This window comes from Apus apus, chromosome 1 (genome assembly GCF_020740795.1).
Source record: "Apus apus isolate bApuApu2 chromosome 1, bApuApu2.pri.cur, whole genome shotgun sequence".
NCBI classification, from domain to species: domain Eukaryota; kingdom Metazoa; phylum Chordata; class Aves; order Apodiformes; family Apodidae; genus Apus; species Apus apus.
The window spans coordinates 140,615,933-140,639,771 of record NC_067282.1 but is presented as its reverse complement, the minus strand read 5'-3'; the positions used below and the strand labels follow the sequence as shown (position 1 = coordinate 140,639,771).

At 45.1% G+C, this 23,839-nt stretch overlaps 1 protein-coding gene across 3 annotated transcripts; it reads right to left on the bottom strand.

Moving 5' to 3' along the window:
* Positions 1–40: 40 nt before the first annotated feature.
* BID (BH3 interacting domain death agonist) lies at positions 41–21,773 on the bottom strand. 3 transcript variants are annotated; one of them, XM_051644173.1, is made up of 7 exons: positions 21,622–21,773; positions 8,904–9,017; positions 7,235–7,303; positions 3,868–4,066; positions 2,660–2,805; positions 1,517–1,717; positions 41–1,014 (listed from the first exon to the last, which is right to left on the bottom strand). In XM_051644173.1, exons 3-7 carry the CDS (start codon positions 7,241–7,243, stop codon positions 1,003–1,005), a joined length of 567 nt encoding a protein of 188 aa, XP_051500133.1. In that variant the 5' UTR covers positions 7,244–7,303; positions 8,904–9,017; positions 21,622–21,773; the 3' UTR covers positions 41–1,002. The 3 variants fall into 3 exon arrangements, with proteins under 3 accessions (XP_051500133.1, XP_051500134.1, XP_051500135.1); XM_051644174.1 differs by having other exon boundaries at positions 8,904–9,012; XM_051644175.1 differs by lacking the exon at positions 8,904–9,017.
* Between the last annotated feature and the right edge of the window lie 2,066 nt (positions 21,774–23,839).

Here is a 23,839-nt window from a genome sequence, read left to right as displayed (position 1 = left end):
CAGGTAGAACTTTTAGAACTTCACATTCTTAAGAGCTGTATTGCCATGAGAACTGAATTTTATTTAAGTTAAAAAACCCCCCACAAAATATTTACATAACTTCAAAACTTCTGAGGCAGCTGGATCACAGGTGAAGTATTTGCCACCTTCTGTGTGATTACAAATGTATCAAACAACCTGAGTTCAAGTTTGTTGAACCTGAGATGACTACAATACACAGACATGAGATATCATATATTCTTCCTGATCCAAGGCTGATAACATTCTCTTTACAGCAAGATATTCTAAAGCTAAACACATTTCCTCAAGTATATCCAGGTTGTGTTCCTTGAAACAATCTGTCCTGCACCTATTCCTTCCTTTTCTTTACAAGTTCTCATTCAGTTTTTTTTCAAGCAAGCAGTAGCTCACAATTGATACCGAAGCATCTTTACTTCAGCCTGTCCTGGCCAAACACATCTAACCCTCCTTTAGAGTACTTTCCTGCCAGCTTCCCTCTAAAGACAGACTTGATTTTTTTTTTTTTTACCCTTCCCCCTCAGTGATCTGTGTTGATCAACCACCCATTCTACAGCCTGAAGCCTTCCTGGGAACAATTAACACTCGGCATGGCTCAGCAGTAGCACCAGGAGGAGGGCTGGGAAGAGAATAACTAAAGCTAAATGCTAGTGCTGATTAGAAAATAAAATACTGAGAGGGCAGGCTCTGTGCTCACAGCATTTCCTCTGGTCTCCACAAAGGCTGCTATTGCTAAGGTAAGAAAAAACACTATTATAAAATGAGATAAGGCAAGCACTACTCCTTACAGGTACTGGCAGAGCTGACACACAGCTCACACTACTATCATATTGCTGTGCTAGTCTACAAAAGCCTATCTATGAAGCTCTACCCTCCCTTTCACAGCTGCATCTCAGAAGTTAAGAACAGAAAATGTTATTTGTCTACATCAATAAAAGTAGGTAGTCTTCAGGAATCCACATTCTCCACACAGAGCTGGAGAGCTTACTCACGCAGCTAGAGGGAGAGAAAACAGAACTAACATTAACAGTAGTAGAGCCATTCCCATGAGAGCCCTGTGCCTGCCTAGCCACCCGTTGGAGGAGGCTGCCAGCTCCCGGGGAAGGTGAGCAGCAGCAGCCTCCTCTGCACGACCCAGCGCCATGAACCAGGCTGCAACTCTGCCACCTGCTGTGCTGCACGTCTGCCATCACCCCTCGGCCCCCCCTTCTGCGCTAGGGCCAGGGACACAGCTGGCACCAGCATTCCCGGGGGAAGCACATGAGACAGCCCCCTGGAGGTGGTGGACAACCATTAGGCCTGTCCCCCTGCACCGTGCTATCCAGCTGCTGTGGCAGCACTCCACAGAGAAGGAAGGCATCATGAACACTAGTCTCTTACCCCAGTGACTGGTTTCTGTAGTAACTGCACCCTTGAGCTAAGCTGAGCAAAGGGGAAGGCAGCACTGACATTGGGGGAGCTGGCTGTGCCCGGCACAGAGCTATTTGACAGCACTCACCATTCTGACAATGTAGTTGTGGAGCTGGCTCATGTAGTTCACAGTGGTGCTGAAGACATGCTGTAGAAGGGAAGGCATAGTATTTGCAATTTTTTTAGTCAAGACCATTACTATCACCAACATGGCCTTCTCCTGTTCCATGTCTGAGGGGATGGCTCGTACAAGCTCTTCCACTACCTGTGACATGCGCCGAGCTATTTCCTGTATGAAAAGAAGGGAGGGACCTCAGTGCAAAAGCAGTGGGAGAAAGGGGTCTCAGCACAGCCTGCCAGCACTCTGCTGGTAACTGATGTGCTTGATCCAACACATCACAAGATTCTGCTCCTTTTCCTCCCACAGTAGCCTGCCTGTTACACACCCTGGATGACAGTAAAAAGTACTATCTTAGAGCTCAGCTGTTCATCCAAGACAAAAAAGAAAGGGAGACAACACACATAGCAAGAAAACTTGGATAGCACCTCACACACTGAGGGTGGAACAGCCCCTTTTCTCCCCCCTGTTTGCACCCAGACTGCAAAGTCCTGAAACGGCACAGGAATCCTGGGGCTCCCATGAGAGGGCAATCCACTTTAAACACAGTAAAGATCAGAGATACAAACTTTAGGTGGGGACTGGGAAGAAGACAGAGGGAGTTTCACAGAAAAGCCTTCACATAGGCAGGAGCTAGAGAAAGTGTTCAGTAACAAGCACAAATCAAGCATCTGGCACTAACACTGCTCAAGTTTCATCCACATGAAGAGCAGCAGACATAAGGGACTCAGCACCACAGTCCAAACATCTTAAAGACAAATACTAAGCCTTAACCAGACAGTTGATTTTCAAAGATAGACCATTGGGCCAACAAAATGAGGACAAAAGACCTCTGGAAGTCAGTCCTCTCCACAACTACCTCAGTTTCACCATCCACAGAAAGGAGATGAACCCAAGGAACCTGATTTGCAGGGCAACAGCTACCATGAAATACAGCATCACCTCTAACAAATCTTCAGAGGTAAGTGTTTGGGCTGAATTTTAAGATGGCAATAATTAAATCAGTAAACTAGCAAAGGCACAGAAGTTGCAAGTTTGCTGCTTCAAAGTCACAATAGGAAGGATTGACAACATTTAAAAGGGAAACTGCTAGTCATGTTGCTTTTCACTCACCTCTCCAGACAGGTTCTCATTCAGAAAATGCTGCACTAGATCATTTACTACTCTTGCTTCGATTTCTCTTTCAAACTGGTCTCCAATCTCAGCAAGCTGAGCAGCAATGATCCTGACCACTTCTTCATTTATCTCAGGGTCAAACACTGTCAACACATACAGGGGGGTTTAGTTCACAGGCTGCAGTCAGACTAGGTTCAGTGCAAGTAAGCTGACCCATTGCATTTTGTCCATCTCTGTTAACAACCTCCTTGCCATTCCACCCCCAATCGTAGTGCATTCGTGACAGCCATAAACACCACAGCTTCCTTGCCTGCACTCAACTTATTTACCAGAGACAGTGTACAAGTAGGTTCTTTTAATTAGTTCAGGTTAAATGCAGCCTCACTCTGTCCAAAAAGAGGGGGGGGGGGGTCAAAGCATCTCCAGCCAAAATTTGTACAGGACAGCTAGAGCCAACAGCCTGCCTAGAGAGGGGAAGTGAGTGTACACATTTTTTTCAAGTGACTACTGCTAGGACCTGTCTCTTAAACACCATCTAAAATACATCACTTTAGGAAATCACAGAATGGTTTGGGTTGGGAGGGACCTTTAAAGGTCAAGTAGTCCAGCCTCCTTGCATTGTGCAGGGAAACCTTCAACTAAATCAGGTTGCCGAGAGTCCCATCCAACCTGACCTTGAATGTTCCAGGGATGGGGCACCTATCACCTCTGTGGGCAACCTGTTCTAGTGTTTCACCACGCTCATAGTTAAAAAAAAATAAAAAATTTCTTAGATCTATAACCTTCTTCACTTAGCAATCATTACCCCTTGACCCCTACCTCCTTTTGGCACCAGAACTAGAATTGTTCTTAAACCTTAGCCTAGTGTTCCCTGAGGAGCAGTGCAAGGCCTAACTTAACTGCTTAGTATCATACTCCTTGGGGACAACTATCATTAGTAACCAGCTTTGTGGCCCTTGTCTGATGTGCTGCAGACAAAACCCCAGGGTGACAGGTGCCCTAAAAATCCATAGAGAGATAAAGTGCTAAGCACTAGCTGTCTTATCCCAAGTGTTAAAATCCCAACCAACACCACCTCCACACTGTAAAATTTCTCAATGGAGAAAAAAGGTACCCCGGAAACAGACCATCAGCAAAGATGGGAAAAGGGGAAAGAAAACTACCACTTTCAGAGAGGCATGTAGGAAGGAGAAAAGAATACTTGCCTAGCCCACCATTCTGCATGTGGCCATTCCGATTGCCATCAGTCTGAAGTTCTGCCTCATCATCATCGCAGATGCCGCCTTGCGAATACACAGTCCTCAGGCTTTTCAGGGACTGCAGTTGCTCTCTGAACTTACAGTCAGAGGATACCTCCAGGAAGGCATACAGCAGTGCATGCTCCATCTGGACAGATCCATTGATCTTAAACAGAAGAAAAATCACTGTTAAGCCCACACCCAGGAAAAGTCCTACTCAGGAGGTCTATGCACCTACTGTTTTCCAACGGTGAGCACATTTTTCTTTCCTCCTTTGGCCATCCTTAAGTATGCCTCTGCTGAAGTCTTGGGGACTCCCTGGCTGACTGCTGGATGTGTACCCACACAGAGCCACCTGATGGTGAACTATAGATAGCTCTGTTCTTACAAATCAGTGGTAGAAGTGTCAACTCACCTTCTCTGGCACATTTCCAGCTGTGGTAATGACAAAAACCCTGATCAGGACTGCTGTTGTGAAACAGGTGTGTACTTAGCACAAACCCTCACTTACTCCTATTGAAACATCTGTGTTTGGAAGGTTTCTACCTCTGTATTTGGGGATTGGGCATTCTACTTTCTGTTCATAATGAAGTCAGCAGCTCCATGTTGAAATGTAATCAGAGCATAGCAGTAACAAGGTGGGGAACAGAGATAACAGATAACATAAGGCAAAAAACCCCTAAGGTTCACTTTTTTTTCCCCTTCTTCAAAGGGATCTAGACTAGCTCCATAGAGAACCTGTTCAGCTCCCTTTAGACAGCCAAGCAGTTGCTCACAAGACTAGTGACAGTGACATGGCAGATCATTGGTGTCCGGTATCATCTAGACCAGCACATTCACCCCCAGTAAACAGGCACAGGCTGCCTCCACGGCCATGCCCCTTGCCATCTTCAAGCAAGGTAGCATGGAGTGCCCAAATTAAACTGAGGAGGTCCATGAGGCACTCAGACTAATGTGAACAAGAGGTCTCAATAGAACATGGGGCCGCATAACCAACTGTAGAAAACCTCTGCAGAAAACCAGGAGACTGTTCAATAATTTTAGTTGAGCAGCTAAGACAGCAAAATGCTGTGCAAAAACAAAGTGAAAGAAAATCCTTACTTGGGTATGCAGACTGTGCGCCTACAAGACAAGAAAATACTTAGGCTTAACTGTAACCAAGGAGAAGAATAGTTTATATTGCTTACCCTGATAATTGTAATTAAGTTTCAGGTATCTTTTGGTGAGTGGAACCTTGCAAGGCCACCTGTATCTACCTAACTGTATCAGTAATATCATACAGGACCCATATTGTCTAGGCAACAGTAGCAAAACTGGGACAAATGCATAAAAAATAATTAGAGACAGGTTGTTTATTTGAGTTGAGACTGGGCAGAGAAAGGGCAAAACAAAGGCTAGAAAAAGACTCCAGAAATGGATGGAAAATAAGGTATATGATTGAAGATCAATTCAAGGCAAATCTTCCAGAATCTGAGTATGGGTATTTATAGATAGTAATGAAACTCACCTGGTGACACAAGGACACCAGGAGCAATAACCTTGAACAACCCACTGGACTAGTCATCAGGTTTGTGTTAAAAAGGTTTGTGGGATGGCAAAGCAAAGAGGGTTAGGAACTGTATCTTAACACTAGATGGGGTGGGGAGGATGACAGAAGTTTCAATAGCAGTTCAACGTAGTTAATAAGATTAAAGTATGACAAATAATAGCTTCCTAATTGTGTTTAATATTGCACGAAATAATGGATAGTTGATCACAGTGGTTTGTCTATTAATTTGATGTATTACTTTGGTTTTAGCTAATAAACACTGTAGCCCCCTAAATGGCTGTATCTCCAGCCTGTGTTTTAAAGGAAGAGGGTCACACTGTAAGGTAACAAGGAAACAAATTGCAAGCTAAGGGGTTCCATCCACTGTCTGTCTGTACTCAGAGGATTGTCAGGGCCTCTGCAGGAATTCTGGGGAAGATGAAGACACAAGTCTATCCCTTTCCAGTCACTCCAGTCTTCAAAAAGGGCAAGGATGACCCAGCAAACTACATGCTGGTACCTGGAAAGGTAGTGAAACACAATTCTGGATGTCATCTCTAAACATGTGGAAAATAATGTTATTGGGAATGGTCAGCATGGATTCACCAAGGGCAACTCATGCTTGATCAATCCAATAGCCTTCTATGACATTGCAACTGGATGGCTAGGTGAGGGGAGAGCAGTGGATGCTCTCTACCTTGACTTCAGCAAGGCTTTTGACACTGCCTCCTATAACATTCTCATTAAGAAACTCAGAAAATGTGGGTTAGATGAGTGGACACTGAGGTGGTTGAGTGACAGAGCTCAGGGCATTGTGATCAGTAGTGCAGGGCTTAGATGGAGGCTGTTTCCCCAGAGGTCAATACTTGGTCTGGTCTTGTTCAACATATTCATCAGTGACCTGGATGAGGGGACAGAGCATATCCTCAGCAAATTTGCTGATGGTATGAAGCTGGGAGGACTGGCTGATTCACCTGAAGGCTGTGCTGCCATCCAGCATGGCCTGGACAGGCTGGAGAGCTGGGCAAAGAGAAACCTAATGAGGTTCAACAAGGACAAGTGTAGGGTCCTACACCTGGGGAGGAAGAATTCCATGCATCAGTATAGGTTAGGGGTGAACCTGATGGAAAGCAGGTGTTGTTAATACCTCCAAGGATGGTGACTCAACCATAGCCCTGGACAGCCTGTTCCAGTGCCTGACCGCTCTTTCAGTAAAGAAATTGTTCCTATAATCCAATCTGAATCTCCCCTGGTGCAACTTAAGGCCATTTCCTCTCATCCTATCACTAGTTATGTGGGAGAAAAGGCTGACCTTCACCTCACTACAACCTCCTTTCAGGTAGCTGTAGAGAGTGATAACATCACCCTTCAGTCTCCTTTTCTCCAGGCTAAATGCCCCAGTTCCATCAGCAGCTCCTTGTAAGACTTGTGCTCTAGGCCCTTCCCCAGCCCCGCTGCCCTTCTCTGGACACACTGCAGCCCTTCCATCTCCATCTTGTAGTGAGGGGCCCAAAACTGAACCCAGGATTTGAAGCGCAGCCTCACTGTGATGGTGACAAAGCACAGGAACAGGCTGCCTAGAGAGGCTGAAGAATCCCCTTCTCTGGAGATATTCAAAACCCACCTGGATGCTGCACTGAGTGATGTGCTCTATAAAATCCTATGTTAGCAGGGGTGTTGGACTAGATCTCCAGACTCCAGTCAGTATTTTTTGAGACTCTGTTCTTTTGAGCTATCTCAGAACAAGCACACGAAGAGAACCACTAGTTACTGTGAAACACTGACTCCAGTCACTTTGAATCTAACCTGTTCCATGACAGATTCAGAGACAGATCAGCTCTTGTCACTCTCTGCTTCAGACCAGAAGACCTTGCCCTGCAAGAGAGTGAGAAAGAAAAGGGTTAAAAGAAGAAGTTTCTGTAAACACACATCTTGCAGCCATGCTCATGGGTCTGTCTATATCTTGTGGAAAATGACCCTTTTAGTGATGCATATGCATATATCTGGAGAAAGCCACCCGTCACACACTAGCAGTCATAAAAAAAGGGCTGGAAAAACCACAACTGTCCCAGCAAGATGGGCCCTATTCACATGAAAGAGGGGCATGAAACCCCTTCCAGCCATGTGGAAGACAGTGGAGGGACATGACCTACAAATAGAGCTTTAAAGCTGAGAGGCAGTGCTGGGGAAGGAAGGAACAACCCTTTATAGTGCCAAAGCATGGAATGGAAAGCAGCATTATCACAGAGGAGTTCCTGAATACCTAATGAGAGCAGGTAAGCTGCTCAGGTCTACATGCACAGCAGCATACTCTGAAGTGAATCACTCAGCTGACTTTGCAACACATCTACAGGACTTCAAGTGCACCTCCCTCCCTGTCCCCCCATGCAGATCCACATGTTTACTCAGGCTTACTTCAATACTTTCTCAACAAATATCTAGGGACAGGAAAGCTAGACTAAGGGGCCAAAGGGTTCTAGTAACATAAGCACAACTCTGCTAAGCCTCCTGAGAGGCTACTAGGAAGAAGGGAGAAAAAAGGACACTCACCACAAGTTCCTATGCCCCCCACAGTGCACGCTCAAGGCTGACAATCCTTGGCCTGTCTTGTGGCTAGGCAGTGCCAAAGGAAAAGTCATGCAGGGAGGACAGAGAGCATGGTGCAGAGGGTGGCCTCCCTCACCCACTAAGAAAGGGGTGCTCCTTCCTCATCCAGACATCTGTAGCTGATGGGTGGATGAGACCAGCAGCCCAAGCAGTTACATCTGGTACAGGAAGTCCTAAAGGAAGGTGCAGAAGCAGCACAGCAAATGCCAATAACACTAGCCTAACCTAGCAAATGAGAAGGCAGGGAGGATACGAATACTGTTTGTGAACCTTGCATTTGCTGCCTTAAATGCAACAGTACCACAGTTGCACAAAGAAGTCTGATGCAAGCTGGCTTTAACTTTTGATGGGTAGGACCTAGCTGAAAGCAGACACTACCTTCTCGCCAAGTCTTCTTCACCCAGGGCAATAATCTGGGTGCTGCACAGACTACATTCTGACCAAAAACAGGGTTCAAGCACCAAGGAGCCCAAACAGATGGCCAGCTAACCATCAAAGATCTGGGCTAGTGATCAATGATCCTATTTCATAGTAAAAACCCCCTCACAGCTATATTTTAAATAACCAAGCATGCCATCGGGCAAGAGGCAGGAAGTGAAAGCAAAAATTAATTCAAACTCTGAAGGAAACCACAGCGATCATTTCAAGAGACCATGAATTTCCCAACTTTTCAAAGGCTCTTATAAGTCCCCAAGACAAAAAACAATCTCAAATATGTCCAAGACACACAACAACCCACAGGTAGCCTCTTAGCTCTTTTTCCATTAGTTCTTACATGTAGACTAATTAACTTCCTAAAACAGAGGTTTAACCTTGGCTGCTCTGCCTTTTCCTCTGTTCCATTCAGATCACTATTGCTGCTACTCACCTTAACCCTAAGGAGTGTGCTGGCTAGGGAGAGTGTAGTCCTCTGTCGTCTTCTCTGGAACCTGACAGGGCTCTGAAACAGGTCAGAATGACCCTTCTCCTGGGCTTGACTGTGCTGGAGGAGAGACAGATGTTAATTCAAGTTGGAGAACTTAAGACCAAATTTCTGAAATTAAGTGAAAAGTGGGGATTTCACATTAAGTCTGTGTTAGTACTTTAGCTTTGTCCAAAGTCCTCAGGAGTTGTCCATATCAGCAACATTTCCATATGCTAGGCAAAGCCTCAACTTGCACAGATGTTGTTTTATATATAACATTTATTTTCAATTCAAAGTCATTCAGCCCAAAAGCTAGGTGTTTGTGTTACATTTAAAAAACAGTGGAAATACTCTGATCCTAAATCCTGCTGAGTTAAACACCACTTCCTGAACCATCATGGCTCAGACCACAGAAAGCCTGAAGTAGTATTGAGCCTCTGCTGCCCACATCCTATTTGCCTTGAAACTCACATTCATCACAGTGACCTTCTTGGGTTCTACCAGGATTGCCATCCCCACCCAGCTCTAGCCTATGCCAAAAGCTTCCTACAGACACAGCAGTTCTCTGGTCAGAGTAGCCCATGCTGGCTAATACAGGCTCAGAATAGCCAGCTGACTTCATAACATGAATAACAGGCTGAACAGATTTCCTCATCTTTCAAGATGCAAGAAGTTGTACCAACCTCTGTTCACACCACACTATGTACGTGGAGGGACAGATGTTATCCTGCAGTTCTAGCTGAAGTCTGATGCAACATGAGCCACTACAGCTGTAAGTTGCACACAGGTAGCCAGATGTGCTGGTGAAACTAGCTGACTAGCACTCAAGAGATTTCTCACTCACAAAAACTTTACACCAAAACCTCTTCCACCCAAACTGCTAGGATGACCTGTTTCTTCTCATTGGTGAGAATTCTAGTCAATTACTGGAGGGCAGGGTCATCACAGTCAGACGGCATAAACAGACTAAATAAAACATCAGCTTGCAGAGAAGATCTTTCTTCCAGCAAGAAAATGGAAGAGAAGTAGAAGTCAAGACACTTCCTTGTAGGGTTTGCCACCTGCCACATCTTTCCAAGGAAAGCTCAGAATGTGGCTTTAAATCCCAACTTCACTACATTTTTTGTCACACTAATTCACACTGCCAGGAAACTAATTTTGTTCAGTCCAAACAACCATGAAAAAGGCAACCAAAAATAAATGCACTACTGTCTTTTCCCACTCCCTACTTGAAAAGAAGGGGCAGAGACTACTCCAGTCCAGGAAGGAAGAGAGGCATGCTCCTCCATCCCCAGAGCAGAAAATACATGTCAAACAAAAAGGTCCAGATCTATTCTGGGCATGCCCATACAGCTAGGCCTGGAAAGGCAGAGCACAGCAGCTTGGCACAAAGCTGTGCATGTGCATCATCCACACAGGTTACTATGCTGACTAGGAGCTGTAAGAGGAGCTTGAGCCTATCAGTCTGTGAATGTTCCTCACATCAACACCTGGAAAGATGCAGGCTATAGCTCTACGGACCCAAATATCGGATTTTGAAAGCACTTCTGCTTTCCCAAAAGAAGTTATAGCAGAAAAGTACTTCCAGGGTGATAGGTGCCCCACACAGGCAAAATACCTGGACAAGAGCCTCAATACAGACAGAAAGGGAATAAGCAACCCCTGCCCAGCTGCACCCAGAAATGTTAATGGGCATGCAGAAGAAAGAGCCCTAAAATACATGGGGTTCTTCCCTTCCCCCGAGGGGATCACCTCAGCTCTATATGAAGTCAGACATTCCTCAGGGCAAGTCCACAGAAATACAGGCACTAAAAATCACTCATCACAGTTGCAAACTACAAGTTTGTCCACTCCTGCACATGAGCAGAGATAAGAATTGCCAGAAAGCCAACAAGAAAAAAATAACAAACCTACCACATTCCAAAGTACTTACACAGTAAAAAAAGTTAAAACAAGGAGGCTTGAAGATCATAATTTCATTTACTCTTTCCAGAATCAAAGAATTACCACCCAGGCAGTGAAAGTCCTTAAGGGGTTCTAGCCCCCAGCTACTAAAATTCTGCATGGGTGGTCAAAAACATACCTGAGAACAGGAAGAAGGACTTCTCTCACACCACAAAATGGCTCCCTACTACTACAATATCAGGCCAATTTAAATATATATATAAATTTATTAGTTAACTACTAAATCAAGAAATCTCAAGTTTCAGATAATTACTTTGACTCAATACAAGACCTTTGGATAGTCACAAAGTTCTTCCTGAGAGGTCAAATTCTTTAATGGAATCTCATAAAAAGCAGACCTCTAAAGAGCAAACTCCAGTCAAATGTAACCATGCTGCTGATGCCACCTTAAGTTTTTTAATTATTAAGACTTTGGAATCCTCATAGTTTTAGATTCTGATTAATACATTTTCTGGTGGCTGGAAAAAGCTACCTTATATTTAGTGAAAAGAATCTTTAGTTGGAGAATGAGAAAAGATTAAGATAAAGGCTACAAACACCACATGCATTCAGATTCAGAGTGAAACTAGATCATTTACTAAGTCTGCTTTAGGGCTTCTGGTAGTCTTGCAATTAATGTTATGGAGTATGATTTTTTTTTAATTGAAATACCAATTACTTTTAATAGATTATTTCTTCTCACACTCTCAATTCACTCATTAGACAAGAAAGATTCATGCATTAGCAACTGCCTCTAAGAAACCACTAGATGTCTTGAAGTGTTCGACAGATAAGACCACAAGGTTTTTTCATCAGTTCTTTTCACCTTTCTTGCTAAAAAAATGGTATTTTAAACACAAGGAACTCACTAGAGCAGCTGTTCTCAGCTGCATCCCACCAATAAGGGGTGGCAACACTATAGTCCACAGCAGGTAGGACCAGAATCCCCTCTCTGACACCAGGCTTTAAGGAGAGATGGCTGTGCAATTTGGCAGAGCAGAAAAGCATGAGGCAGGACTGCAAGACAGTTTGCACTCCATGGCTCTCTTCCACACCTGCCTTTCCTCCCACATTACTAAGCTACCTCTTCCAGTTCTTGGAGGGGTAAGCCAAAGGAAAAGCCGTGACCACTGTATAGCACTCTTCTCCCACAGCCCTTGCTGGTGGTGCCATGCCATCCTGGGAAAAGGGGTAGTACTGGCCATAGTTGTGCCAGAGCGACTGAACTAGGTCCTCCCTACCAATACCCCTGCCACATGCTACATATTTTAAGAGCAATCACTGCAAGCACACATTTTGTCTTCCCATGGAAACAGTACAGCTGCAAAGCATGTAAGGTTTCACCTGCTCTAAAACCAGCATGGGGTTCTGCTGTACCCCCGAACACTGCAATCATGTCACCACACATGGCAGCAAGAACCAGATGGTAGCATGTGGTTACCAGTTAGGGGGAACTCTCAATAGCTCTCAAGGCTGCCACAAACAGAACTAGGACCCAGAATCCCTACAGCAATAGTGCTAAGGCACCCAATAAATCAACTTTCCTCCCCTCTTCACACTTTTGTTGTATCTTCAAGACAGCTCAGAAAAGAATTCACCTCACAAATAAAAGCCTCTGCTTACCATAATTTTCCCTCAGATCCTTCACTCCTTACAGGTCAGCCTGTTACTATTCTCAGCTGTATCAGACACTGTCTGGTTATGAAAACATACTCATCCCAGCAGCAAATCCACATATCTGTAGGTCTGACACCTTAAACTTGTCTGGATTCCTAGACATGTCCTAATCAAACACCTGGATAGACTCACCACTATCAATGGACCTGTTGTGTGAGTTATCAAGATACTTATCTTTTTGTACCACATTTGAGACAAGAGTGAAGTCTTTAAAGCAGGAACTGCAATAAAGCATCAGTCATTGACAAAGAAAAAACTTCCAACCTGTCCACTGCTTTCTCTGCCTAGTAGCTGAAAGATAAGAACTTTATTTTTGGCAGTCAGGATGACATTACTATTTGAAGAAATGAAACTGTATTTGTCTTGTAGGCAAACACTTCTATGTTGAGTTGCAAAGCTCTTTATAGAACACCTAATTTTACATATGGGGAAAAAGAATCAGTTGATGATGTGACTTGACATTGTAAATTCACATATCAAGCCATAACCACTCTGTTTCACTGTCCTCCTGAAAACTTGCCATAGGTACAAATGCTTTAGATAGTCAGCTATTACTGGAAAGTGAGGAAGAGAAACAATGCCACAGGCTTATGAAGTTTCATATCTGAGGAAACTCTAAGCTGTGCAGACTCCTGACTGTAGCACTTCAAGTCCTGACAGTCTTAAGCAAACCCCAGACTCAATTACTAGCCCATTAGTTCCAACAGGAACTAAACAGTGCAGCAAGCAGCAGAGATCAGAGCTTTTCCTCATATTTCTCTAGCTATGGAACAAGCCTGACTACTGTCATGGCAGCTGCACATGCACTTCGGACTTTGCAAGGAGAAAGAAAAATCAACAGCAAAAGGGAAGATGGCTTGTTGATCTACAAAACAGTGCTGAGGTGAATAAATAGGAAGTTATTATAACCACAGATAACCTGTCCCCATCACTATTCAGCCTGCAGAGGATATGCCAGCCTGCAACAGTGTTTAGAAAGCCCCAGGATTTTGCCTCATCTGAGACCCACTGCTATTCTGAAAAAAAAAATAAAATAAAAAAATAAATTGATTCTAGGCTTTGGAAAGAAAGGCCAGGTGGTAGGGGAGCAGAGATAGCACATTATGTTAGCCAGCTGAAGGACAGGCTGATAAAGACCCTTTGTGCATCTACAGATGCACATACATGTGCCATTGTGAAATTAAAGTGATGGTTTGGTACCATCTGGTTAACACCAAAGCTTTTGGCTTGGAGTTTCTTGGGACTTTCCCCACCATAGGGAACATCAGCATTTTCCAGGCATTCTCCCTAAAAGGGAAATTCAATAGCTTCAGTTTGGAAGTACAAAACTGACAAGCCATAGGCAGGATACTTCAAGATGCCAGCAGGTCTGTGGCCCAGCACTGGACAGACTGCATCCCCTTGTGATTTATTTGCCAGGCTTTCAGGAAAGACACCCTGCTAGTCAGGAACCAGAGTGCTTAAATCCACCCCTCCCTGCTACACTGCAGTGTAACTTCTGATTGCTTGAGGCTGTCAGCTTTCGTTTCTCTTCCTTTCAGCTTCAGCTTGTATTCGTCTTTAATATGTGAATAATGTCACTACCAATCACTCCAACACAGATAAAGCAGCTTGCTCATAACACCTTTGATGCAAAAATATATTGAAACATGCTGAGTAATTCCTGGTCCTGACAGTTTCAGTGTGTATTTGTCTTTCAGCATTCAGTGGCACTGAAACTGTAAATGGAACACAAAGACCCAACACCAATGAATGCTTTTCTGACTACCTCCTTAGCTGGAGCATCTTTACCTATGCTTCTTTATGCAGCCTTAGTACAGAGTGAACATCTTAGCCTGTATACTAAGTACTCTCAGATGTGCATTTACACTTAGAAATATATTTCACAGTGTGTTTGATGGAGAACTATTCTCCTTTTTGAAAGAAAAGCCTGTAAAGACAATTCTAAAAAGGTTTCAGTTGAGCTTTTTAAGAGATTTCGACTCCCCAAGGTCTCCTGCCACTTCACAATATTTTTCATGATGACATGAATTGTAACAACCTTCTAGTTATCAGGGCAGTACTTTGAGTTAGGAGGAAAACCACCCAACTTCCTCATCAAGCTTTATGTTAATCTGGCTCAACATGCTCTCCTGCCCAGCCCCTTCATAGCATGCCAATTAATAAGTAACACTGGTGCATTGCTAATTCTAAAAGAAAAAAAAAAATGTAGGTAGGGATTTTTTTATTACTCTGGCTTCTAGATCAGACCAGTGATGGAGGCAGTATGACGACATCATTCAGTGTTCTTCAGAAGCCAGAAAACAGATGCAGCTGGGCTGAAACTGAGTGAGCAGAAAGCCTGTAGCTCAAACTGCCCAAAGCTCAGATCTAGAATTTGGATTCAGCTAAACTAGAGCTGGACCCAAATGGAATTTGTACATCTTTATATTTTGGGCACGTCCACACCAGGAGGCAGCACAATTTGGATCTTGACTGCCACACTACAGGTGTGGTTTTGGATCTGGGACTGAGCTTAGTTTTTCCCCACTGGCGCTGAGCAAAGTAACTCCAGTCTGGTAAGCCTGCTCTGCATTGTACCTCCTCATAAAGTTTAAGAAAATACTTCTACATTTTCTAAGGACCTGACAGGAGGAAGCAGAGCAAACCCTGATAAAAAGGCACTATCACCCTCACAAGACTGATAGTCTTTACAAGGTTAGCTTTGTGTTCACCAGTCCAACTGCATCACCCAGCAATAATATCACAGGGCATATTCATCTGTTCTTACTTTTTGCCTCTTGGAAATGAGAAAGCCTGAGGAATCACAGTGCCAGTCTTTTGACATTACAAAAGAAGGGCAAACAGACTGAGAGCAGGGAGCTCCTCAGTGACCTTGGTAAGTGGTAGGGACTGGAACAAAGCCCAGCCACCACTGATTATGTGCAAGTGACAGTGCTGAGTAAGAGAAATGCAAGTCTTGCTTCCGGGTTTAGTAGATACCCCCACTGGGGCATCAGCACTAGATGCTTGCACTCTAGCATGCTTTAACAGTTGAGCAGAGACAAAGTGCTCAGTCCCCGGAGCAGAAAGAACAGTCCCTCTTATCACTCGGCAATAGTGCCTCTGACAGATGCAGGTGCCACTTGGACATGTTCTGACAAGAACCTCAGAAAGCACAACTGGATACAGTAACTGTTGTGCCACCTAGAGGACAAGAATACCCTCCTATTTTAAACATATGTACTACTGTTACCATGTGCCAGCATGAACACAGATCATACATCCGCTAGAAAATCAGGAATGCCACTTCATATTGCAACTCAGATGCATTTCACAGCTGATATCATAACAAAGAGAAATGTAGATCTGTCTATCATTTGCCTGACTGGCTATCTAGGTGGATAATGAAGGAAACTGATAAAAAAATAATTTAAAAATATCAAAAGGATGGCTGTAAGGACACAGATGGCCACTAACAGCGGCAATCTCTCTGTCTGTGGTTACCTTCAGGCCATAATGACTAGACAAGAACTCCTCTTCCAGATTTGTAAGTATCAGGAATTCCTGCACTGCTTTCTGAAAAAAACAAAACAAAACAAAAAACCCCAAAACCACACCACAACAAACAACAAACAGTAACAAAGATGCTCACAACAGGAATCTTTGGGTCTTTTGAGAAGGCATGTCCAAGGAATAAAAGAATAAGAGAATTTCACCTTATCAGATTTGGAACATTCACTATACAGAAAAGACTTAAAGCAGCTATAGAAAAGGGGATACAGTCTTCACAACAGCAAGTTTATCTGCTCTGAAAGTATACATAACCCTATCTCGGTATTTGACAGCTTCTCCAAAATGTGAAAATGCATTTAAATGGACCTTCTTCCTCCTAAAGATCAACTGTATCATATACACCTCTTGCATTCCTTACTTTTATATAAGTAAGAAACAACCACATATCAGCACAGCCAAAGAGACAATCCACAGAAGGAAAGCCTGACACTGGTCCTTTGATTACACTGAACACACTGGTCCTTAGGAGAATTCTCTCCCACCGTGTGGTATTTCAAACCCCTACTCCCATAATGATAATTAAACTGATAAAGCCAGTGAAAAAAATCAAAATCAGCTTGACGGAATCTTTTAAGACAGGAGCCCAGATAGCCTCAAGAACCTAAACCAGGAAGTTGCACATCAAGCCACGCAACCAAAAGGGATGGTAACTCAAAACAGCATTCATAGTCCTGATCAAAGCCTTTTCACAGCAGCATCTCATTAACATTGTGAGGATAATAGAAAGCATCATCTCTTTTAAAGACCTTAAATACCAGGATACCCAGCTAGGAAAATATTCTCCTTCAAAGAAACACAGCAGGAGCTATTTGGAAACTGTGACAGCAGAACTGCAGAACAGTTGCCTCCAGGAGCACACACTACCTGCTGCCATAGCAAACCTATGTAATCACAGTAGATGCTTCAGCACCTTGCATCAATCTGCAGCTCCACACTGCTCCAGGGTCTCTAGCTTTGGGTCTAAAGGCATCGTGAAAAAGTGGAGAGAACACATGATAATGTATGAAATAATTTCAATTTCAGTCCTAATTTAGGAAAAAACACAGACTAATGTTGAATCCCAGGAAGTGAATATAAAACTGATCTAAGTGGATTTGTTTTGTTTGCATGGCTGTTAATCTAAGGGTGTAACAACAACTACATCAAACTACTAGGAGTTACACTGATCAAGGAACACTTTTTTCCTTTAAAAAGAGATCAAATAAATAGCCCAATATATTTGAGAGACTAGGGCATTGCCCATTCACCATACACTGCAGGAAGAGCATACTAGGAACTGACCAAAGGTCAATGTTTTATCAGAACACACAGCAGGTTCGTGGACACCTAAACAAAAATTAAACATCCACACATGAAATAATCACAAACACTGTCCAACTCCCTTCCTCGTACCTTCGGTGAAGCTGAATAAGTGCTCCAAGATTTAACGGAAAGTGGTGAGCAAAATACTGGGGTAGGAAGAGTTTAAAGCCACAATGACAGCATCCTCCTGTAAGTAAGAATAGCATTCTGAGGATGTATTGAGGCGTACAGCCCCTTCCTCATGTTCACCGGCAAGAACGAGCCAACCAAAGCCCACTGCACTGTCACCTCCATGAAGTGCCATATTGGTGCAAAGAGACTGGAAAGCCAGCAGCAGACTGATCAAGAACAGAAGTTGTTAAGTGCCCAAAGCAGTGCTAACAGCACTCTAAGCCATGGGGCTGCTAAAGGGGATGGGAGTGAAGAACATCTGTTGCAGAGGGTGTGAAAGAGACATCATCACACTACTGTGCTCTACTACTGTGCAATTGCTTAAAAAAAAATAATGCAGGAATCAATGCCTGCTCCACCTCATCCAGGTATAAGGAGGTGCCTAATGCACACCACTGGCAGCTACAGAGTCCTGTTCACTTGACAGTCTAGCTCAGATGACAGCAGGATGCCAGGACATGGTTCACTACAGACATCTGGTACAAATCAAGGCAATCACAGAAGCTTAAGAGATTGCTTTCAAACCCAAAGAACTAAATTGGACACTCTGTGACACTCCTAACACTTCCTTTCACATTTCACCCTTATTTTCCCTATCCTTAGTCTCTGGACTTGACAAAAAAAAAAAAATCAGGCTTGTAAAATTTCTGGGAAAGGGACCAACTGTACATATTTCATTATAATTACTGATGAGCTTCAATTAAAGCTGAACCCAGCCCTCTGCCATCTCCTCCAACCTCAAGATAAGCCATCCAAAACTAGCGGAGGATCAGACTTCAAGTAAAAGTTTCACACCTTTGGCCAAGATGAGCCATCAGTTTAACTCCCTAATGAGAAATATTTGCATGTATTTGGCCTTGCATAGCACATAGATAAGAAGATAGTTCCAGCCTCAAATAACATCATAATCTGACACACACAAAAAGCCACAGCATGCCAAAAGAAAACCAGAGGAAGGCACTTTGCAAAGAAATATCAAGATTTGCTGGTAAATTCTGCTCTTTCACTAGCTGCGCAACTGTTAACTGGTGGAAATGAAACCCGTTCATCTGCACTCAATTCCCTTCAGCAGAAAACAGTGGACTAGGGTGATTCCCCTACTGCTTTTTCATACCCAGGGGCCACAGGAGCTAATACCTCATAGCTGCTCTTCCACAGTTATGCCAGCAGTCTTTGCGCTGACAGTATAAACCTGTTAATAGTTATTAGGTCCCTACTCCCCCATTCAATTTTGCATAAGGGAAGCAATAACTTCCAAGTACCAGGAAGGTTTCTAAAGGTGGCAGACACTACATTTATGTGCCTGCCTGCTTCCAGATGAAACATTTTCTTTCTACTACAGAAAAAAAAAAAATCTGTTTGATCTGCCAGCTCCTCAGACTCCTGCCAAGTGTGGATGACTCCTGTCATCCTGTTACAAAGGAAAAACAGGATACACAGAAACAACATGGCATAACTTATGTCAGGTGAGAGTGCTCAATGAATGCACATGGTTACCAACCTTCCCTAATTATATATCATAGCTCTTACTATTTTGGGAGCTAACAAAAATCAAAAGCCACATTGAGTACTTTTACAAGGCCCTCCCATTATCCAAAAGTATAGCATCCCAGTGCTGGGTACAGGTACACCTAATTCCCAAGAAGAGAGACTCCAGATTTGTCCCAGCAGTACCGTTGGTGGGTAGCACACGGTTCTGCTAACAGTGCACAGTGAGAAACCTGAACTCACCATCACAGCTGTACAAGCGCCAGCTGGCCCAAGTTGGTTGCAAGGAATTGGGAGGACAGGAACTCTGCAAAACCACCTGATCAAAAAAACCAGTCTTATTTCTTCTTCCTAAATTCAGCAATCTCACAAATGCAAACAAGAAGGAGCAGCCAAATAAGAAGAGGAGATATTCCCTTTCTTAGTACAGGGCAGCCTATTCAGAAGATTTATAACCAGCTGTTACACTCTGCACATACACAACAGAAGTTTTTCTGGTCCCTAAACCCTGCCAATCAGTTACTTACAATGATAGACAAGAGACCTAGAAGAGAATACAGGGGAACAGGAACAGACAAATTCAAGCAAATACCGAAGTGCTAGAATGCTTCTTTTTATACAATGTGTTCCACAATGTTTTTGTGTAACACCATCAGAACAGATCACAAGAAATAGATGTTGCAGAGCTATGCCCTAAAGAAAACGCTGAACAGTGTTAAACTTGTTAAGAAGGCTGAAAGAAAAAAATGCACAAAACCTTCACTTCTTTTAAATTAATACCTTTTAAGATGTTACACTTCAACAGGCAGGTGGAAATAGTTTCAGTCTGACTAGTGACAGAAAGTTACAACAGAACACACGTCAGCCTTTCCCACAAGTGGACTTTTGCAAAAAATCCTTTACCAAAAAAACAAACAAAAAAACCCACAAAAAAAAGAAACAACAAAACAAAACCAAAACCCCACACAAAACAAAAACCTTAAAAATAATTTCCTTCTGGGGAAACACCTTGCTCCTTTCTCCACCAGACATTTTCACTATTTTGAAAATATAACAAAGCAAGTATCCTACAACAAGTTTTTGGCCCAGATACCCCAAGAAACATCAAGAGTTGCATGAACTTTCTGGACTCAGACTTTAGTGATTTAAACCACTTTGAGGCACCGTGCCTTAATTTTTTTTTTTTTTTAATTAAGGCTAGAAAGTGTTGGGTTTAAAAAAAAAAAAAGGAAAAGACAAGAACCCCACCAAACCCACCAGTTTCAAGGTCATCATAATTTCAAGGTACAGAGACCATCACTTGACCACATGCGTTAGAAAAACGCCTTTCTAAGGCAAGGAACCTGCTCGCTCAGTTATTTTGCACACTACCCAGCCTCCTGCTCCAGCCAGCCAGCCTGCACTGTCCTCGGATCACAGGAACGTGCGCTGCTCACAGGAAACAAAGAGCAGCCAGCGTGCTCGCCACTTTTAACAGCCAACCACACACCTACGGGTCTGTGGAAGGTAAGGAGACTAGAGAAAAGCACACACTAAACTGACTCATCTGTATCGCTCACCAGATCTTCCTACTAATTACAGCGCTATTATTAGAAATCCTTTCTTGCATTGCTTTATTGCTGTAGCTGCCACTCCCGCAGCCCTGTGCTGCTGGAAAGCCAAGGCAAGCACCAGTCCCTCTGGAGTTGCCGATACGAGATTAACTCCTTACTCCCCCCTGCCCAGCCATCACCCTTCCAGCCGGAAGGCTCTGCCCAGCGCTCGAGGGCAAGATGTTGGGCTTCACCAAACAGGATGAGGCAAGCGAGAAGCGGCATCGCCTAAACCATAAAAAGCTAAAGGAAAGGGAGGGCAGAAACAGAGAAAAAGGGGCAGAGGGTGCCTTGATTAGGGCTGGGAAGAGCGAAAGGCAGGCCAGAGCACGGAGCCGGGCCGAGGAGGAGAGCGGGACCAGCAGAGCCCGCGCCGAGCCCGCGCTACCCAAAGACGGAGAGAGCAGGAAACTGAGCCAAAGAAAAAGTAACCGAACCGCTGAAGAGCGAGGCCGGATTCAGCAGGCAGAAAGGAGGAAAGAGGGGAGCTGCAGGGAAGCAGGAAAGTTTCCAGCATCACCAAGGGAAAAGAGAAACGCCGCGCAGCCTCCTCAGGGTCACCGCCCGGTCAGCTCAGCCAGCAGACCGCAGGCTTGTGACAAGCAACCGGTCTGTCAGGCCCTGCGGCTCCCCCTGCCCCGCCACGCCGCGCTGGGCCGGGCCCCACACCGCGCCGCTCCCGCCACCGCCGGCGGCCCTGCCCGGGGCGAGGCCCGCGGGGCACCACGCTGCCCTCCGGGGCGGGAGGGCCCGCACCGCCGGGGCACGCCGCGGGGCTTACCCCGCCGGCTTCCCGCCCTGCCCTGCCCTGCCCCGAGCGGGCTCGCCGTGCTGCTCCTGAGGCTGAGCTCCCCGATCCCGCCCCGCGAAGGGTAAAGGAAGAGGCAGACGCGGCCACGGTGACCCCACGGAGCTCCCCCCCCGGGCGGCGTGTCGGGGCAGGCGATACTCACTCGGGCGGGAGCGGGCCCCGGCGGCAGGGCTGTGCTGGGCAGGGCGGCAGGGGAAGGCAGAGCTGCGCGGGGTAGGGCAGGGCTGCGCGGCGCAGGGCTGTGCGGCGCGGCGCCTCCCCGCGGCACCTCCCGCTTCCTGCTCCCGCCCGCTATTTGAGCGGCGCCAGGCCCCGCCCCGGGCCGGCAGGCGGGGCGGGCGGGAACGGGCCGCACGCGCCGCCCGGCGCGTGCAATGGCCGGGCGGGTAACGGCCCGGGGGCAACGGTCCCCGCGCGGGGGGAGGGGCGCGGCCCCGGGAACCGGCCGTGGGTACGTGCGGGGCGGGGCGGGGCTGCCAGCACCGGGGGGGGGGAGGCGATGGCGGTTGCCCGCCCGGTGTTGCCTCAGAGCGTGGCGGGGCGCTGTGAAGCCCTCCCCGGGCAGAGCCCTCCTGCCGCAGGCACCGCCGCCTCGGGAGACCCATCAGCTCGGGGATACCGCGGCTTTTCCAGAGCTCGGGTGGGCTCAGACCTTGTGCTTCACGGCCTAAGTACCTTCATACCTCGTTTATAAATACTTACATCCTTGCCAAATACATTTACTTTTTCATTTCATAGAGTTTTACGGGTCCAATATAGCTCTACTTCAACTCATTTTTATTTAATACAGCCTTACAGTTTTAACAGCTTTGTTTAAAACAATGCTTTGTATTTAATCCAGGTTTCCAGCCTTGCTTGCTGTTCTTCCCAACATACCAATTCAGGATACCACTTCGGCATTTGTTTTGCTACACAGAGCACGCGAAGGGTGTTTACTCAGGAAGGGGTTGATCACAGGCTGCCTTTTTTAAGTTCCTGGGATTTTACGAAAGACCAAGCCAATTCTGATTTAATTTGAGTCACGTTGGCCAACCCCATTGGGTGGCTTCACGTTGGGAGTTACGTAGGGGGAAAAGAGTGACAAGTATCTGCTGACTTTTGTAAATTCCAAGGAACCGAAGAGAAGTTTCTGGTTTTAAACTGTTTGACTTGGTCTTGGAAAGTAAGCACTGCTAGCCCCCAGTAGGCAAAACACATGCTCTCCCTTCCTTCTGCTCAAAGCGTGTACATCTGCAATTTGGTTTGTTTCTGGTATTTGAATGATACATACTATTTTATATATGTGTACAGAAAATGTTAATCATAAAAAAAGAGGTGTGATCTTATCTTTTGCTTACAAGAAACCATGTGATTCCTGTTAAGATACTCCAAAAAGCACCACATCGTCAGAAAGATTGGAAATACTCATCCACTCCCTTGCTGCCCACAGGCATTTACACTGTGGCAAAGATGCCAGGGGAAAAACGGTACTTTTTCCAGAGCTCAGTTTGGACACATTTTTAATCTTCTCTTATTTTGAGTGCTGTGTAAATAGCTGCAGGCTACAGAAGGAGGCAACTCTTCAGTGCTTCCTTCAAGTCATATCTATACAATGGAGCAAGAGGCCCCTCCTTCCCACGTGCCAGCACTATTTCTTTCACTCATTACCACCTGTAGGAGCTTCTGGTAACAGCTCCTTTGCTGCTGACACTGAGGACTTTAGAGGAAGATGCACTCAGGCCCTGCTTGAATTCTTAAAGGGAATCTCCTCCAAGAACACTTTTCCTGGAGAGATGTGTAGCCAGGTAGCATCCTGACAGGATTAGGTTTGTGCTCTTTCTATATGCAGGACTTTAAAATGCAATTGCTAAGGTAGGCAGCTGTCACAGCACTCATAGTGAAGACCTTTCAAAAACTGTTAAACATGAGGGAAGACAGAACACCACTTTTTCACCTGCTCTTTGCTCTTAGTGCTAGGCACTATTTCCCCCTAGTTATTTTCCCTGACAAGTTACACAGTATGGGGAAAATTCATTGCCTATCCAGGCCAAGTAGCTGTATAACTTTATATCCATTGCTGCCAAAAAGAGGCACTGCCAAGTGTTGAAAACAGCAGCTGCCACCATGCTGGGTTCCTAAGGCTGGATTTCTTTGTCAGAGGGCCTTTATCTGGTGTTATTTCTTATGCAGACATGGCTAACCTGTGCAGGCGGTGTGACTCTGCCCATCTTGGAGGACATTCCACCCAGGGCTGGTGTAGCTCTTTGCCAAAGCAGGGAATACAGCAAGGTCTCTCTAGAAGGTGGTTCTGTCCATAGTTTATCAAAGAGCAGAACCTCTCAGGCTCTAATTGAGATCACAAGCTAACAAGTTTGCAGTGT

Bases quoted from the DNA above. Each gene is read 5' to 3' on its own strand.
- BID (XM_051644173.1), bottom strand. The intron at 2,806-3,867 runs GCAAGTATTCTT...ATGTGTTGACAG, and splicing joins CATGCAGAATGGTGGGCTAG to TGTTTGACCCTGAGATAAAT. The intron at 1,718-2,659 runs GTGAGTGAAAAG...CTTTTCATACAG, and splicing joins ATGAGAACCTGTCTGGAGAG to GAAATAGCTCGGCGCATGTC.